This window comes from Cucurbita pepo, chromosome 1 (genome assembly GCF_057944985.1).
Source record: "Cucurbita pepo subsp. pepo isolate OVF chromosome 1, ASM5794498v1, whole genome shotgun sequence".
NCBI lineage: Eukaryota > Viridiplantae > Streptophyta > Magnoliopsida > Cucurbitales > Cucurbitaceae > Cucurbita > Cucurbita pepo.
The window spans coordinates 1,173,951-1,191,489 of record NC_141798.1 but is presented as its reverse complement, the minus strand read 5'-3'; the positions used below and the strand labels follow the sequence as shown (position 1 = coordinate 1,191,489).

The 17,539-nt window shown below is 37.3% G+C and overlaps 4 protein-coding genes and 2 non-coding genes across 6 annotated transcripts; 2 read left to right on the top strand and 4 right to left on the bottom strand.

The window, feature by feature from the left end:
• The first annotated feature begins 259 nt into the window (after positions 1–259).
• Positions 260–1,993, top strand: LPA2 (low psii accumulation2). Its single transcript, XM_023698724.2, has 2 exons — positions 260–753; positions 1,640–1,993. The coding sequence occupies exons 1-2, from the start codon at positions 309–311 to the stop codon at positions 1,786–1,788; spliced, it is 594 nt and encodes a 197-aa protein (XP_023554492.1). The 5' UTR covers positions 260–308; the 3' UTR covers positions 1,789–1,993.
• Positions 1,994–4,457: 2,464 nt separating this feature from the next.
• EXL3 (EXORDIUM like 3) lies at positions 4,458–5,564 on the bottom strand. The gene has a single exon (XM_023698712.2). The coding sequence runs from the start codon at positions 5,547–5,549 to the stop codon at positions 4,515–4,517; it is 1,035 nt and encodes a 344-aa protein (XP_023554480.2). The 5' UTR covers positions 5,550–5,564; the 3' UTR covers positions 4,458–4,514.
• Positions 5,565–8,599: 3,035 nt separating this feature from the next.
• LOC147793757 (small nucleolar RNA Z247) lies at positions 8,600–8,739 on the bottom strand. The gene has a single exon (XR_015413625.1). It is a non-coding gene; the product is annotated as a small nucleolar RNA Z247 (small nucleolar RNA).
• A 4,613-nt stretch (positions 8,740–13,352) lies between these two features.
• On the top strand, positions 13,353–14,772 carry LOC111811696 (UDP-glucuronate 4-epimerase 2). Its single transcript, XM_023698698.2, has one exon. It carries the CDS (start codon positions 13,393–13,395, stop codon positions 14,614–14,616), a length of 1,224 nt encoding a protein of 407 aa, XP_023554466.2. The 5' UTR covers positions 13,353–13,392; the 3' UTR covers positions 14,617–14,772.
• A 678-nt stretch (positions 14,773–15,450) lies between these two features.
• On the bottom strand, positions 15,451–16,987 carry LOC111780302 (small ribosomal subunit protein uS10y). The gene is made up of 4 exons (XM_023660707.2): positions 16,838–16,987; positions 16,534–16,669; positions 15,914–16,027; positions 15,451–15,785 (listed from the first exon to the last, which is right to left on the bottom strand). The coding sequence occupies exons 2-4, from the start codon at positions 16,643–16,645 to the stop codon at positions 15,643–15,645; spliced, it is 369 nt and encodes a 122-aa protein (XP_023516475.1). The 5' UTR covers positions 16,646–16,669; positions 16,838–16,987; the 3' UTR covers positions 15,451–15,642.
• A 250-nt stretch (positions 16,988–17,237) lies between these two features.
• TRNAG-GCC (transfer RNA glycine (anticodon GCC)) lies at positions 17,238–17,308 on the bottom strand. The gene has a single exon. It is a non-coding gene; the product is annotated as a tRNA-Gly (tRNA).
• Between the last annotated feature and the right edge of the window lie 231 nt (positions 17,309–17,539).

Here is a 17,539-nt window from a genome sequence, read left to right as displayed (position 1 = left end):
TTCGGCATAAATGAGTAATTCTTTTTTGTTCGAGAGGATGATTTAATTACAATTTTAGTCTCTATATTAAAATTTAAAATTCTATTTATACATAATAGAGTTTTGACATTTCAATATTATATTTAATAAATTTTTTAATTTTAAAAAATATTTTACAAGTTATGGGAACAAACCCTTCCTTTTGTAGTTGGGGGCGTTGGGGGAATTTAGGAACTTGAAGGGGTCAAAATGCAATTATCGGAACTTTCTACGGGAGAGATAGATTTCATAATTCTAATCTGAAACAACCTTAACCAAATAAACTGAAAATGGCGCTACAAATAATCCACCATTCTCCTTCTTCTTTCACCAGAAAACCCTATCATCTTCCCAAAACACCTCTCCATTTCCCCTCTAAGCTAAAATTCATCATCAAATCGCAGAACCCATCGGAATCGGAGAAGCCCATTTCGAAAACTGTCGACGATGCTCCAGTTGGGACCTCGTCTGCTCAAGGGTTCGGCTCGTTATCCTCTCAATCGACGACTTCAAGCAAATCAAGTCCAAAGGCTACAACCTCTAAGGGAAAGCAGAAGGGTAAGCGGCAAAGGGCATCCATTATTCGGCGCTCACCGGTGGAGAAACCGGTGTTTGTTGGAGAAGTAGATGAAGAAGCAATTAAGGAGCAGGGGAAGAATGAGAGCTATTTTCTTCTTACTTGGTTGGGTCTTGGTGCTGTAATACTCGTCGAGGGGATTGTGCTTGCGGCATCTGGTACGAATTCTTTTCCATAATTATGTAAATTGGAACTTGAACTTCGGAATTGTACTGTTTCCATTTGCGATGGTGGAATTTTCTTTTTCTTGTTGGGGTTTCCTGTAATTGAGTTGTTGATCTGAAACGTGATAGTAGTTAAAATCTGATCCGAATAGGACTTTTCTTTTGAGTCGTGTATTAGAAGTTTGAAACCACATTCCTAACATTAGACGAACTGTGATGATGGGTTGAATTTTTGTCAGTTTCTGTCGAAAAAGATTGAAATTATGAAATGAACAATATTATGATCTATGCCCCTTCCATTTCGTGTTGTGAATAGCAGTGGCGGTTGTTCAATCACCATTATCAGTCTCATTGTGCATATTTGGAGTGTTAATATAAGGCAACATTTCATAACAATTCAAGACTAAGCTAATGTTATGCATTGGATTTAGGGTTTTCCAATCAAAATAAGATGCTAATATCATCCTGGCATTAACTTCCATTTGAAATCCGTAACCTAATGTAGCTGGATTAGATTGGGCAATCAACAGTTCTGTTGTTCAGAGCCTGTTATTTAACTCTCATGTTAAAGCTATGGGTTTTACCAAAACCATTATTTTGGAACTTTCTTGATTAAAATCCGTTGTTTAGAGTTCAATGGTTTGATACTTCAGGCGTATATTTATCGTAAAACGTACAACGTTCTTCATTTCTGGATAATTCTACCATCAAACTAATACAAAGTGATAGCTCTCTTATGTTTCTAGCACCTTTCATAGTTTCATGTGGACAATATGTTGTGAACTTTTTCTATTTTTATACCATCGAATTCTTTAATGGTTCTAATAGGGGAAATATATTCTTTACCCCACAATTAATTGGTTGATGTGCACTTTTGCAGGTTTCTTACCAGAGAAGTGGGATAAGTTCTTCGTCAAATATTTGTATCCATCCTTTACCCCAACCGTCTCGCTGTTTGTGGCTGGAACTGTTGCATACGGAGTTTCGAAGTATCTTCAGAATGAGAAACTTAAAGGTGATAAATCATAACTTAATCTTTTGATTGATGTTCTGCATTTGGTATGGTGACCTGAAAAGTCTCAAGTGCCTATTGATTGTGTTTATACTAAGTATGTCATTTGAGTGAAAAACCGAGGATGAATTTTCTTTTAGCTCAAAGGTAAATGAGATGCTATTGTTGGATCCTAAGAAACACCTTGCCATCAATTTATTAGTTTCTCTGGGCTTTAACTAATTATGTTCGATGCTCGAAGATCCTTCTGTTTCTCTTTATGGCATTCCCTTGTGTTCTGATTTTTCATCTCCTTTCTTCTTCCAAACAATCAGAGAGGGGAAGTCACAAAAGCAGGAGGCCCCATCTAAATTGATATAAAAAAGTAGAAAAATTAGTAAGAACATGTATAATTCTGAATAGAGAGAAACCAAATGTTGTAGAGTCTCCAAATCTGTCTTAAAGTTCTATGAGTACCCTTCTAATCAAATCAACTAGAAAATAGGTGTCGAGGCATTCTTTGAAAGCAGTACATCCTTTCCTTTCAGCCACCATGTTGAAATAACTTTAGAAAACAAGAGTAATATAAGGAACCAGCAGTAACAATGGTCAGAGAGGTCTCTAAATAAGTGTGCAAACTGATGCAGCAACTGAAATTTTGAAGGCACTGATGTGTAGATTAAAGCACTTTTTTGTGACCCTCTGCACATCGAAGGGACCTAAATTGTCCCAAAAAAAGATGTGATAAAGAAGGTTGTACGCTGCTGAGGTCACTGAAAAGCAGTGTTGTTTGTGATGACCAAAAACAGAGCTTTTTGGTTTGTTGTTGTTGCCCTCTTGATCCTTCTCTTCATTTAGTTTAAAAAATTGATTATTGTTTGTAGGTAGTTTGTTTGGTAGCTCCCATTCCATTTATTAGGTAATATAAAGGGCCTCAGAATGAGATGAAGAGTTGTTGAATGGAAAGGGTGGATTTGAGGTTAAAATTGGTGGCAAAAATGACTCACTCTAGGACAGGACAAATTATGGGTAGGCATCCCTCTTTTTCTCTACTACTGACTCTAGGATACCCACAAATAGTTATAGTTATATATAATGATTTTAGTCGATTGTCTTTAGGGTTTCGTCCTCTATAATTTACTCTCTTTAATACATCCTTAAACTTCTTAGACTATGTCTAACCGTCATATAGAATCATGTTTAGTCTATCTTTGAGGTATTCAAGATGATTTTTGAAAATTGAGGGACCTTCGAGTGTAGACCGGTTTTAAATAAGTGAAAGATTAAGAGTTATTTTTATTGTTCGAATAGAAAAGAAAGAAATGGGTCTTGTTTTCAAACACACTACCTACTCCCTTATTCCCTTCTTGCGTCTCATTTTATTTTTAATAATAAAATTGATAAGAAATGAGTGTTCTTATTTAATACCACACTTTGACTATTTTGTCTTCTGAGAATTTCAAACTTATTATTTTTTAATTTCCATAAAAATATGGGAGAAGATGGAAAAGGGAGGGTGAGGGGTCATTTTCTTTCTATAATTATTTGCATCTCTGCTTTCCGGTAAATAAATAAATAAATAAATAAATAAATAAATAAATAAATAAATAAATAAATAAATAAATAAATAAATAAATAAATAAAAAAAAACGCACAAATCCCAAAAAAATAAAAATAATTCAAACACAATGACTTTGAAATGTGTACAAAAGTAAAAGATTTATTTATTTATTTGATATAAAGAAAATACTTTAATAATTTTTGTGTTTTTACCGACATGTTCAGTCCCTGCCTTCTTTCCCTACTTTTAACCCCACCCTCCTTCACTCCCATATTTTACTTTTTTTTTTTTTTTTTTTTTTTTTTTCTTTTTTTAATTTTAAATTATATTTAGGGTAGATGTGTAGTGAAGAAGCGAAATGAAGTTCCCCTTTCTTACCTTGTCTTAGGTTTAAGCTCTGTATTTCACACCCAAAAAATATCTTTTTTATTTGGAAAATATATTTTTTTTAAATTCCAAAATGAATTATTATATATACACGTAAAATGTATATATAATATTTTAGGTTTATGATATTTTCTAATGGTTTTTGGGTATTCAAAATCTCACATTTTTTCTTGATACTTTATTTTACAACATATTCTCCCCATCCCCTATATACTTTTTGTTTTTTCTCCCATAACCCTTTTCGTTACTCTCAATAAAGCTTTTATTTCCATTTCCATTTTCTTCTTCAATGTTCCTTTTTTCTCTTTTAATAATATATCGATTAATTCAATTTCAATATAACATCATGTACTAAATATTTATTTTGATGATAGTTTTTATCATTTTTTTATCATGATATCTACTTACTCAATTTATTAGTATAATAATAAACTCGCATTAATGGATTTATAATGAGACCAAAATAAACCATTTAAAATTAAATGAACCAAAACTAAAATCGAAAGGGCCAAAATGGCCAAAATAATATCTAATCATGAATGGTATGTACGAGGAGCGTGTAGTACACGTTCGAATTCCGGCGCGTGGTGGAAGAATAGAAAATTAGTATAGGGAAATCTTTTTATTAACACGTGATTAACCAAGGGTTTAAGTAGTAAGATACTAATTAACCGCCAGCCCTCACAAAGGCCCAAAAGCCCACTCCAAAAATATAGCTCCCTCCTCCCAAATTAAAAACACAGAAATTTAAATTTTGAAAAAAGAAAAAAAAAAAAAAGAAAAAAAAAAAGGAATAACAAGAGAAATATTCCTCTACTACTGGTCCAGTGCATTAGGGCCAGTACAGTAATTTACCACATGATTCCAAACCCACTGGACCAAATACCTACGTCTGATCCCATTCATGTTGTACGTGGCCCCATCGTGGCCGTCCATCAACTGCCCCGTGTAGGACCCACCTCCTCCCGTTCCGTAAATCCCTTCACAGAGATCGGCAATCTCCACCGGCGCAATCGGGTCCGGCCCAGCGTACCACGCGTTCACCAGCGGGTTCGACGCCAACTCCGCCACTTCATGAGCTATCACACTGATCATTCCGTCCACTCCAACATCGGCGTTTGGCGATTTCATGGCCTTCACCCCAGGCATGTAACTCGGCACCGCGAACGGATAAGCACAAATGCCCGGACACAGCTTCTCCGAGTTCCCAACCCAAGCGTACGGCAGCGTATACCCTACAATCGAAGGGAACGTGAAGTAATGAAACCCACACACCTGCCCGCAGAAATTCTCTACATAAACATCATCGGCGGTCAGTAAAAGGTACAGTCCGTTCCGAGCATTAACCGGCAACGGTCGGGATTTCGCCGTCACCGCGCTTTTAATCACCGACTGAATCGACAACCGAGTCAGCGATTTTCCGTGCGAGTAAAACCGGTCGTTCTTCTCTTCATCGAGCCGGACCGTGCTGGAAATGTTGTTACCGGTCTGGTCCGTGTAGAGCTGAACGGTTTTCCACCAGCCGGAGACGGACGGAGATTTGGAACCGCCGGCGGAGATTGAGTTGATGAACTCACGGATGATCTTCTTCTGATTCCTCTGCCAGGAGCCGTACCAGATAATGTGGACCGATATATTAGTGGTGAGAACAGGGCCCATGTGGTACTTCAAGTGGACGAACTCCGACGATCCCTCGAACTTTTTGGAGTCGCCGACGAGAGGGTCAATGGAGGCGTTGGACTCGACGAGGCGAGGCCATGGACGCCAGGCGGCGGCCGGAGTGAGGAAGAGAAGGAGGAGAGAAAGGGCTAGGGCGGAGAAGACGGTGGGCGGAAGTACTAGAGGTTCCATTTGGGGGTCGAGGAAGGCTACAAAATGCCAATACTGTGAGCTCCACATGTATTTATAAGACAAACGGAGAAAAATTTGTTAGATTGAATGGCACGATGACCCATATCCTTGACACTTCGATAGCGAGTAGTATCCTCAGGTGAGAGCTTTTCACCACCATTCAATAACAACTTCTCACTGGGAAGCATAGGTGTGGGCACACCTTTGGAGGTGAGCATATTGGTTCTGGCTAATAAATCTCGAATGTATTTATGTTGTGTCAGAATAAGTCCACTAGAAGTATGGCGGACCTCAATCCCAAGAAAATAACTCAAAATACCAAGATCCTTGACGGCAAAATCATCCTGAAGCTGTGTAAGAAGTTTCTCAGTAGCCGTAGAAGATGAGCTGATGATAATAATATCATCAACGTAGATGAGAATATACATCTGAATGCCCGTTTTGTTAAAAATAAAAAGAGAGACATCAGCCTTTGAAGGTGTAAAATCCAGCTGTAATAGTTTGGAGCTAAGGCGAGAAAACCAGGCACGCGGAGCTTGTTTAAGGCCATAAAGCGACTTATCCAGCTTGCAGAGATAACCAGGGTGTTGAGAATCCACAAATCCAGGGGGCTGCTTCATATAAACATCTTCATTAAGAAGGCCATGAAGAAAAGCATTTTGAATATCAATCTGCCGAATAGCCCAACCACGAGAAATAGCAAGAGATAATAAGAGCCGAATGGTAGTGGGCTTAACAACTGGACTAAAGGTATCATCATAATCGACGCCATACTGCTGTTTAAAACCTTTAGCAACCAGGCGTGCTTTGTAGCGATCAATAGAGCCATCTGGCTTTTGTTTGAGTTTGAAAACCCATTTGCAATCAATAACGTTAAGACCAGCACGAGGAGGAACTAAGTGCCATGTCTTATTTTTTTGAAGTGCCTGAAATTCATCATTCATTGCCTGACGCCAGAGGGGATGCTCCATAGCAGTAATATGTGAAGTAGGTTCAGAGGCAGAAGACCGAGCTACAAGATATGTTACTGTTCCATCTGTACGCACCTTGGGTTTCTTGATATTGTGCTTCAATCGAGTACCATACGGATGAGTAGTAGGTGCAGAATCCACATTTGAGGGGACGGCCGTATCAGCCGTTGCGAGGGGAGCAACCGATGCTACAGCAGTTGGTTGACCAACGGCCGAGGATTCGACCGGGCATTGCGCAATATCATCTGCTGGCGGAGAAGCCGATGCCTCAATCATTGGCGGAACAACCAACGCCGATTCGAATGGCAGCGACGCGGAGGATTGTTGCGGCAATTCCGAAGCTGATGTAGACACCAAATTTTCTGCATCCAAAGAGTTAGTAGGCCCAGACATATGCATGTGATCATTCTCCAAATTAGTACTGCTATTACCCAAATGCAAGGTGCACAAATCAGGGGCATTATGCGTCGACTGCATGATTGGGGAAGAATTAGGTGAGGCTCTCTTGAATGGAAAAACATTTTCATCAAATATGACATCTCTAGACATATAGACACGACCAGAATCGGTGTCAAGACACTTATACCCTTTATGTGAAGAACTGTAGCCTAGAAAGACACATTCCTTTGATCGAAAAGAGAGCTTTTGTTTGTTATAAGGACGAAGATGAGGCCAACAAGCACACCCAAAAATTTTAATAAGGAGTAATTTGGTGGGGTATGAAAAAGAAGCTCTAAGGGGCATTTTTTATCGATGACACGAGTAGGAAGACGATTGATGAGATATGTGGCTGTAAGAAACGCGTCGTCCCAAAATTTAATAGGTACATGAGCATGAGCTAGAAGGGCTAGGCCAGTTTCAACAATATGACGATGCTTGCGTTCAGCAGACCCATTTTGTTGATGTGTGTGAGGGCACGAAACACGATGACCAATTCCAAGGGAACGAAAAAATGTGTTGTGAATTTTCTGATATTCCCCACCCCAATCAGATTGAACCCACTTGATTTTAGTATCTAGGAGGCGCTCAACATGAGCTTGGAATTGCAAAAATATACGAGGAGCTTCTGTACGATCATGCATCAAATAGATCCACGAAAATTTACTGAAATCATCAATGAAACTAATATAATATTTAAAACCCCCAACAGATGGAGGTGCAGGGCCCCAAACATCCGAAAAAATAAGTTCCAAAGGTGACGAAGACCTATGGGAAAAACTAGTATATGGTAATCGATGACTCTTTGCTAACTGACACGCATTACAAACTGACAAAGATGACTCACTAGCACACGAAATATTATTTAGACGCAAAATGGATTTTATTACTTGAGATGAAGGATGTCCAAGACGAGCATGCCATTGGGCGTGAGTAGTAGATCTGCTCACCAAGGCGTGCTTGAGATTATCGACATCGGATGGCTTAATAGGATAAAGACCAGATTCACACCTCCCATTTAGGAGACTTTTCCTCGACTGTCGATCCTTTATAGAAAAATGCCAAGGATGGAATTCAAAAAATACGTCATTATCACGAGAAAATTTATGAACAGAAAGAAGATGTTTGGAAATTTCAGGCACATGCAAAATATTACGCAACGCAAGAGGACGAGTAGCAGTATTAATTAGAGAATGACCAGTATGCAAAACACGCAAACCTGCTCCATTGCCGACTTGAACTTGTTCACCTCCATGATAACGTTCACGCACAGCGAGACGATCCAGGTCACTGGTGATATGGTCCGTAGCGCCTGTGTCGCTGTACCAATTTGGGTCAATCTTGTAAGAGGAAGTAGCCGCCAGTGCCGTAGGAGGAGCAGAAGAAGGTTCATCTTGATAGGACTCATCCATCCTATGCCAGCAGCGGATAGCAGTATGCCCCACTTTGCCGCAGATCTGGCAGGAAGGACGAGCAGAAGGGCCACGACGATCACCAGCAGGACGAGAGGGTGCATAACCTTGAGAACGACCACGACCGCGATCCCTACGCCCACGATTCTTCTGCTGACCACCACGACTAGCATAATTGGCAGAAGATCCAAGATTTAACTGAAGTTCAGCCTGGTGTTGTAGTTGGCGAGCTTCATACGTCATTAGATGTGCAAACACATCATCAAGGGTGAGGGCTTCACTCTTGGTAGTCATTGAGGTGACGAAGGGATCATAGTCAGGGCCAAGACCAGCGAGAAGATACGCGATCACATCATCATCCTGCAAGGCAGAGCCGGCGGCGGCCAGCTCGGTGGCTAGCCCTTTGATCTTGCAAAAATAATTTGCAGCAGATTGATCTCGTTTCTTGGACGTGGCAAGCTCAACACGAATCTGAGTAGTGCGAGCACGAGTTGACGATGAAAACATCCGCTGCAGGGTATCCCACGCCTCCTTGGACGTAGTAGCGGCAACCACATCATGAAGAATCTCCTCAGACATGGAGGAGAGAAGGCCGCTAAGGACTTGTTGATCCTGATCATACCACTGATTATAGGCCGGATTAGAGACCAGCTCAGCACCAGCAGCAGTTGAGGAAGGGATCAGCTTGGCAGGTGCAACATTGGTGCCATCGAGGTAGCCCATAAGCTTCGTACTCCGTAGGTAGGGGAGGAGCTGGGCACGCCATATGATGAAGTTGTTTTTGGTTAGACGAATTGTGACAACATGGTGTAGAGGGATTGGATATTGTTTAAGGCCAAAAGTCGCCATGGTAGTTGAGACGGTGTTGGAGATGGTGGATGGAGAGGAGGAAGAAGACATGGCGAGGAGTTTAAAAAATAAACCTTGGCTCTGATACCATGTTAGATTGAATGGCACGATGACCTATATGGGTCACGACCTCATGTATTTATAGATGCGTATAATGAAGATTACATTCCAAATCTATGATTTGGTAACAAACCATAAAATCATAGATTTGGTAACAAACCCTTCAAATCATAAACTAGTAAATCTTAGACTATTTTAGTATATACAGTTATGATCTATTTTAGGTTTAACAAAATTAAATTAAAAAAATTAAAAAAAAGTAGTGTTGTTTACGTCAAGGGAATATAATTTCAAATTTTTGAAAATTTATGGGTTTTATTATTATTATTGCTTTTTTTTCAAAAAAAAAAAAAAGAAAAAAAGAAAGCATTGATCGGCGGGTTAATGGAGGACAGTTAGATTCTTTAAAGTGACGATGAGAAGGGAAGAGGGGGAAAAGAGTGGGGCCTACTGGAATTGGAATCATCATCACCATCATCACCATCATCACCATCATCACCATCATCACCATCATCACCATCATGGTCATTGTCTCATACTAATTTCATCTCATTACATCACACGCCTCCCATTGCTCCTTTCCATTGCTCCTTTCCATTGCTCCTTTCCATTGCGCGGGAAAATGGATCCTTTACGCCGTTTACGTATGTGTATAAATTCAAATCTCCACCCAACTCAAACCTCAACTTACGACTTTAATCATTTATGATATTTTAATTTTATAAGATTAATCTTTTGACGGGTCGTAAAAATCATATACGATTATGCAGTAATTATTCTCACTCTAAAATAAGTAAACCATAAACGGGTTGCTCCTGACACATATGACATATATCATATAATTTAATTATAAAATTTAATTATTTATTTATATATTTTTATTTGCTTATTCTTACCTTTAAAATTTAAAGAAAAAGTACCGTAATTAGTATAGTAATTACTAAATAATGTTCCATATTAAATGATGATAATTTGTACTTAATAATTGATCCAATTCAATCTACACAAACTACTCAGTATTTGTGATTTTTTTTTTTTTTTTAAATCATTAGTGAAACTTGTTTTCTTAAACTGTCCTTTTTTTTTTTTTCACTTTATTTTAACTAATTTAAAAGTTGTTTTTTTGCAATTGGAATTTCAGTGCTGCCATTTTACAGTAAATTTATATTAATGATTGAATAATGACATGTAAATAATATTGTTATCCACGCATGCATGATGTGTCTGTAATAATGATTGGATCGGACATATAATTTCTCAAATATAAAATTTACAGTGCATAATAAATGAGGGTTAAAACATGTTTTTTTTTTTTTTTTTTTTTTTTTTGCTAAATTAAAAAAAAAAAAACATTCTTAATTTTGGGATTTAGGGTTGTTAATATTAAATTAATATAAAATATATTTATAATTTGTCATTATTTTATATAGCTAAGTATAAGGTTTAATTATTTTAGAGAAACAAGCATTGAATATTACTACTGGACATGGCTGAATATTTTATTGAAGAGAAATGAATGGTTATTAAATATAATTTAATGATTAATAAATGTTATAGAAAAATACGATCAAATAAATGGGAAACAATGGGAGCGCTCAGGACACGAAGTGGGTGACAAGGGCCGTGGGACCGCCTCGGTGTCCTAAATTCCGGTGGCTGTCCTTAAAACGAGGGCATTCTTGAGCCTCCAATTTTCAAATTATTTTTTTTAGGACATTAAAAAAAGCTGACGTGGAAAATGGGGCCCACGGGTTGCTCCCAAATGGACAATCGAAGTTCAACCCTGTTTAATTTTATCCAAATTATGAATTTCACTATTGGTCAATCAACTTTGATTGTGCTGAGTTGTCACGATCGTCTCGAGGTGTAACTTGTAGCTGCATGCTCATATCATGTCAAAAAAATTTATCTGTTCTGTATGTAATATTTCGACAAAATTATGTCTACTTCAATTTACTATGAAATGTCTCTAAATGTACTATAGAGATGATGTGACTAGTCGTCAATTATTAATATTTAAAATTGAAAAATAATTAAAAATGAGAAATAAAGTGACTTTTTTGTTTTTTTTTTTTTGTAAAAAAAAATAGAAAAAATAAAATGATGGGTAAATAAAGGGGAGAGAGTGGAATTATCAAAGGAGTAAATTGCGCGGCTTAGAATGATGAATAAAATATAAAATTAAAATATTGGGACACTGGGGCCCACATGTAATGACCCTAAACACACGAACATACTGTGAACACCAAGTGGGCCCTCTACTTCAATCTTTGGGCTTACGTGGGCCTCCGTCCGTTTAATGGGCTACAGCTTTCAGAACCCACGGTGTACTCTACTTCCATCTACGCGCGTGTCATCCAATCGCTTTCTATTATATTTTTACAAAATTTTTTTTTTTAAAATAATTAATATATTTTTTACAAAATTATATCCAAAACATGATTTTTAAGGACAATAATGATTCCATTTTCCATCATGTTTTTAGAAATAAAAAAAAAAATAGTTTAGTGTGTGTTTTTGAGATGAAAAATGATGATTATTACTTTTACTCCAAAGTAAGAAATGTATATATAATAAAGATACCCAACCAAATCATGAATTACCAAAAAGCTTGTATTATTGAGGGAGGGCCCTTTTTGAGGCATAAATTTTGGCTTTGGGATTGTGACCTACAAATAATATATATATACACACATATTATATCTCAAGTAAAAATTGATTTATTATTAATAAACATGTAAAGTAAAGTATATGTAGGCTTAAAATTATTTGATTGGACTTATTACATAATGTACTATATATTTAATTTTTATTGTGGACCTGAATTATTATTATTTTTTTTTTATCTACAAAAAAAATGTAAGGTGAAAAAAAAAAGTAAATATGCCTTTTTGAGTAAGAGATGGAAGGAAAGAAGAAGATGATTAGGATTTAGGAGTAAGAGAAAGGAGACAAGATTGGATTGAGCGTTTAGTGAATTGAAAAAGGCACCGAAAGATCTCTATCTTATAAATTATTTTATCTTTATAACATCAAATTGTTGAAATCTCCACGTTCCGTGACTATGTAAACAGAAAATTATAGATATGTAATAAAAAAAGAAAAGTGATCGACTTTTAATTATTTTAAGTTTTTTTTAGTCATCCCATTCGGATGTGGTATCTGTTCATGTACTTTTTTTTTTTTTTTTTTTTTTTTTTTTTGTTGGGGTATCACATTAATTTTAACTAAAATAATTGGGCCCCACAATTGACCGTTTTTAATTTAAAAAAAGAAAACATTTATTTTAAAATTTAGAGTTGGAATTGAGGTTGAATTAGGTATGGTTTTATGTAAAATAGGTAGAGGTAGGATTTGAATGTTATGGTGACCCACAACAACATATGTTTTCTAATTTCTAAATCAATTTATTGCACTTTTTAACCAATATTTTTACCAGTTCTCCTTTTTCTCCCCATTCTTTTTTATTTTTCTTTATGGATAATCACAATTAAAAAATGTATTTAAAAAAAACCCGCATGCACATTTTTGTCATTTAACTTTCACCTCTTTTTAGTTTTTACCTTCGCAATTCACCTTTTCATATCAAATACTTACCACAGGTGAAAACTACAATGAAAAATATACAAAAAGATTTGGGTAATGTTGTGAATTATTACAAATTGCAACCCCACAAAAAGAGTAGTGGGCCAGTGGCCCAAATTCTGAGTTGGGCCGTGTAGGGCCGATATTCAAGCCCAATAAAGAGGCCCACCCATGGTGTAATATTAACTTTTTATTTAAAAAAAAAAATTAATTTGATTTGAAATTGAATATTGTTCCATTTTAGTTAGATACCGTCAAATATTCAAATTGAATTATTGTAATTTTAAAAAAGTCAAAGCTTTCATAAACAGTTAAATTAAAACTAAAAAATACTAAATTTAAAATAGAAAATTAAAAAAAAAAAAGTAAAAAAAATCCAAGTCTTATTACATAAAATATATGGGGTTTTTTATTTTTAAAATTTTTAATTTAAAAAAAATGTTATAAAAAAATAAAAAAATAAAAAAATAGAAAATTAGAAATGGGTTCTTTTTGGTTGGGGGAGAAAGGGAAGATCATAAGGCTACAATGGACAAACCTCCATATCTTCACCGTTCCCGTTTCCCCACCAGAACTAAACTCCTCGCTCTCTGGACTTTCATTTTTCTCGCTCTCTTCCTCTTCCTCTTCCCTCGATCCTCCTCCGATCCCACCCGCCGCCTTCTCCAAGCGGGTCCCGTCTGGGAGAATCGGATCCGTCTATCGACCCGCTCCCATTCCCATTCTCGCCGAGTTTTGGTCACCGGTGCTGCCGGCTTCGTTGGCCTTCATGTCTCACTGGCACTCAAGCGCCGCGGCGATGGAGTCCTCGGCATTGATAATTTCAATTCCTATTATGAATCTTCTCTCAAACGCTCACGCGCCGCCTTACTCGACCGTGCCGAAGTGTTTGTCGTCGAGGGTGACGTCAATGATGGTACTCTGCTGAAGAAGCTTTTCGAATTGGTTAAATTCACTCACGTAATGCACCTCGCGGCTCAAGCGGGCGTTCGTTATGCGATGCAAAACCCCAGTTCGTATGTGCAGAGTAATATTGCGGGATTGGTGAGTGTTCTCGAGGTTTGTAAATCGGCTAATCCGCAGCCGGCCATTGTTTGGGCGTCTTCTAGTTCGGTATATGGTCTTAATTCTCAAGTGCCCTTTTCGGAGGAGGATCGTACGGATCAACCCGCGAGTTTATATGCTGCAACTAAGAAGGCTGGTGAGGAAATTGCACATACTTATAATCACATTTATGGGCTTTCGATTACTGGATTGAGATTCTTTACAGTTTATGGACCTTGGGGACGACCGGATATGGCGTATTTCTTTTTCACTCAGGATATTCTTAAGGGGAAAACGATTAAGGTTTTTGAAGGGGCGGATCAGAAATCTGTGGCTAGGGATTTTACTTACATTGAAGATATTGTGAAGGGTTGTTTGGGTGCGTTAGATACGGCGGAGAAGAGCACTGGGAGCGGCGGAAAGAAGAGGAGGAAGGCGCAATTGCGGGTGTTCAATCTTGGGAATACTTCTCCGGTGGCTGTGAATGAACTTGTGAACATTTTGGAGAAGTTGCTGGACAAGAAGGCTAGGAGAATGGTGTTTCCAATGCCGAGAAATGGTGACGTTCCTTTCACTCATGCTAATATCACTCTGGCACAGAAGGAGCTCGGTTACAAGCCCACCACCAATTTGGAGACAGGTTTGAAGGAGTTTGTGAATTGGTATCGTCTTTATTATTCCAAATCTGGTATGAACATTGTTTTGTAGGCTGAGTTATTTTGAGATTTGTTCTTCAGTTCTAACTAAATTGTTGCTTTCTCACATTTGTTCTTCAGTTGTAGAACAATTGTGTATTCATTTGGTTTCTGGTTTGAGTTTTTGGGGAACAACAATTTTCACTAGAAAAAACTTAGAATTTTAACATTTCATCTTGGGGTTCTTTTCAATCATTTCTCTGTTGATTCAGTTTAAGAGATGTAAATTCTTCTCAGGATGAAGACATTTTAATCAATTATTTATTTATTTGACAACATCTATGATGCAGCTTCATGAATTATTATCATGAGAGGAGCCATCTCTGTTTGCTTACTGCAAAATGAACTTGTTCTTGTAAGGGATCTTAATAATCCTTGAAGTGGGTGCATTTTCTAGGACAGATGCAAAGATTGATAGCATGTTTAAGTAGTTTAATGACATTAAGAGGAAATGAAGGCCTGTGATCAGAGTTCTATAGAGAAGGATGATCTTAAAACATTTATGAGGTCTTTTTTGAGACTGTTCTGGTTGAATATTGAAGAGCATTTGCCTACTCTCTGTAAGACTATAGAATGACACTATAGAAAAGCATATTGCTCACCCTAATTCTTCGCTAGAGGAGGACGGGTTGTAAGGGACCTCGGATAAATACAAATATTTATATGTTTTAACTAGTTGAATTGACTTATATTATGTGTTTAGTATTGCATAGATTTGTTATGGGAATTGATACTCATGAGAAGGTTCAATGGGGTTGATTTAAAATGTCTAGTGGAATCATAACTTTAATAAACATGTTTCAAATTGCATGAGCTTTTAAAGTTTAGATACAAAAACTGCAAAACATACTGAAATTAGCATAATTATAACGCAAGAAAATTGGCAGGAATAGAAAAGTCTCTCAATGTCTCGTTAATTGCAACAAGTAATGGGAAGAACTATGGCATTTAAGCCCCACACACTGGACAGGTATGCTCCAAACCCAAAAAGTAAACAATTGTCTAATGAGACTGTAAATAGGCAAAACATGAAAAGAATTCATTGATCGGCAATGGTGACCTCAACCTCGACACCAGGTTCGATGGTGATGGAGGTAATCTGCTTCACTACATCAGCAGAGCTGAATAGGTCGATAACTCGCTTGTGGACACGAAGCTCGAATCTGTCCCATGTGTTGGTACCTGCAATTACAAAACAAATGAATGGATGGATGGATTCAATAACAACGGGATGCATTCAAAGTTGTAATCTTTCAAGTTATATAAGGATGAAATCAAGTTTAGAAACTTATAGATAACTGGTTACGTACCTTCACCACATGGAGATTTTCTGGTTGTGATGTGAAGAACCTTAGTGGGCATTCTTACTGGTCCTTTGACCCTCAACCTCTTGTCCTTGGCACCACGAACCAAGTCGGCACAAACTATGGATTTAAACAGATATCAAACTCATCGCCAAAAACGCCTTCAATGAAACAACCCAGAAAAATAAAATTCCACTACTGGAAAAGCCAATTATGAACTTGAAGCCTAAAAGGTGAGGATTTAACAACACCATAACAAATATCAAGCGAAAAGACCACAATCCTTAGAAGTTATTGGATAATTCCTGAACTAAAATTCATCCGTCAATACACTCAATACATAATGGAGATTCCCCGTTCCTTTTATCCAACAATAATATCACTCTACAAGTTCACGTGTTAATAAGCTTAGAACTTATTAATAATCAGAGCATTGCAAGAATTACGAAGTAATCATCCAACTCAATTGCCTATAAAAGTTAAAGCATAACAAGTGATATGATGATGCAATATCGTTCGAGGAGACACATTCACTAAATTATAAAAGAAGAAAACAGTAACAAGAATAACAACGCAGCATATTTATAAAAAAAGAAAGAAGAAGAAGTAGAAGTAGAAGAAGATACCCTTCTCAAGGTTCTTGACATTTTTTGAGGAGAGAGTAATCCTGATCTTATGGATTTGCTCTTGCGTATCTTCTAAGCCTGGCTTAGTTGGTTTCATTGCTGCGTACGCCATTCTTCCTGTTATCCGAAGAGGAATCTGTCGAACGAACCCAACAATGTTTTCTCAACCACATAAGTCTAATAATCAGACATGGAAATAGATTCAATAACTCGTACACATCTCATCATAACGAAGCACAAATTATGTTCGCCAATACAAGATGATGAAGATAAGAATAAAAACTGCAAAGTTCAAAAGCGAAACCTGGGATGGCGGGAAAGATGTTGAACTCTACGATTCAGTATCCAGTTTCAGCTGCCTCTCTCTGAAAGAAGGAAAACGGAAGTGACAATGCTACAATTTATATGATTCTGTAGCGATTTTTAGGGTTTTTGGTAGATCTCAAAGTGGGCTTCCAGGCCCACTAAACTTGGGCCCAATGTTTTTTTTTTCTTGAGTGAAGCCCACGTCCATAACAAATGGACTAGTCCAGAAACCCACAAGCTTCACGTCCTCATCTTTTGCCATTGTTAGAGCGCACACAGAGGAATTAGATGTGGTTTTGTTTTGGATGATGGGAGTTCAAATTTATAGGTGGGCGTGGAGGGGGAGTTATTCTTCGTTTAAAAAAAAAAACAAAAAAATTTGCAATTGCAAAAGATTATGCACCAGCCGGGAATCGAACCCGGGTCTGTACCGTGGCAGGGTACTATTCTACCACTAGACCACTGGTGCTCGATGAGATAGAAGTATTTATAATTTTTTAATTAAATATTAATGGACACCGTAATATTCTAAGTTTAGATATTACAAAATGCTACCAACATTGCCACCCAAAATAAATAGCTTTTTATGAAGCAACTACCAAAATACGTACCAAATTAATGTCTTTTAGGGGTGTACATTAAACCCGATAACCTGAACCAACTCAACCCAAACTATAAGAATTGGGTTCATTTGTCTGAA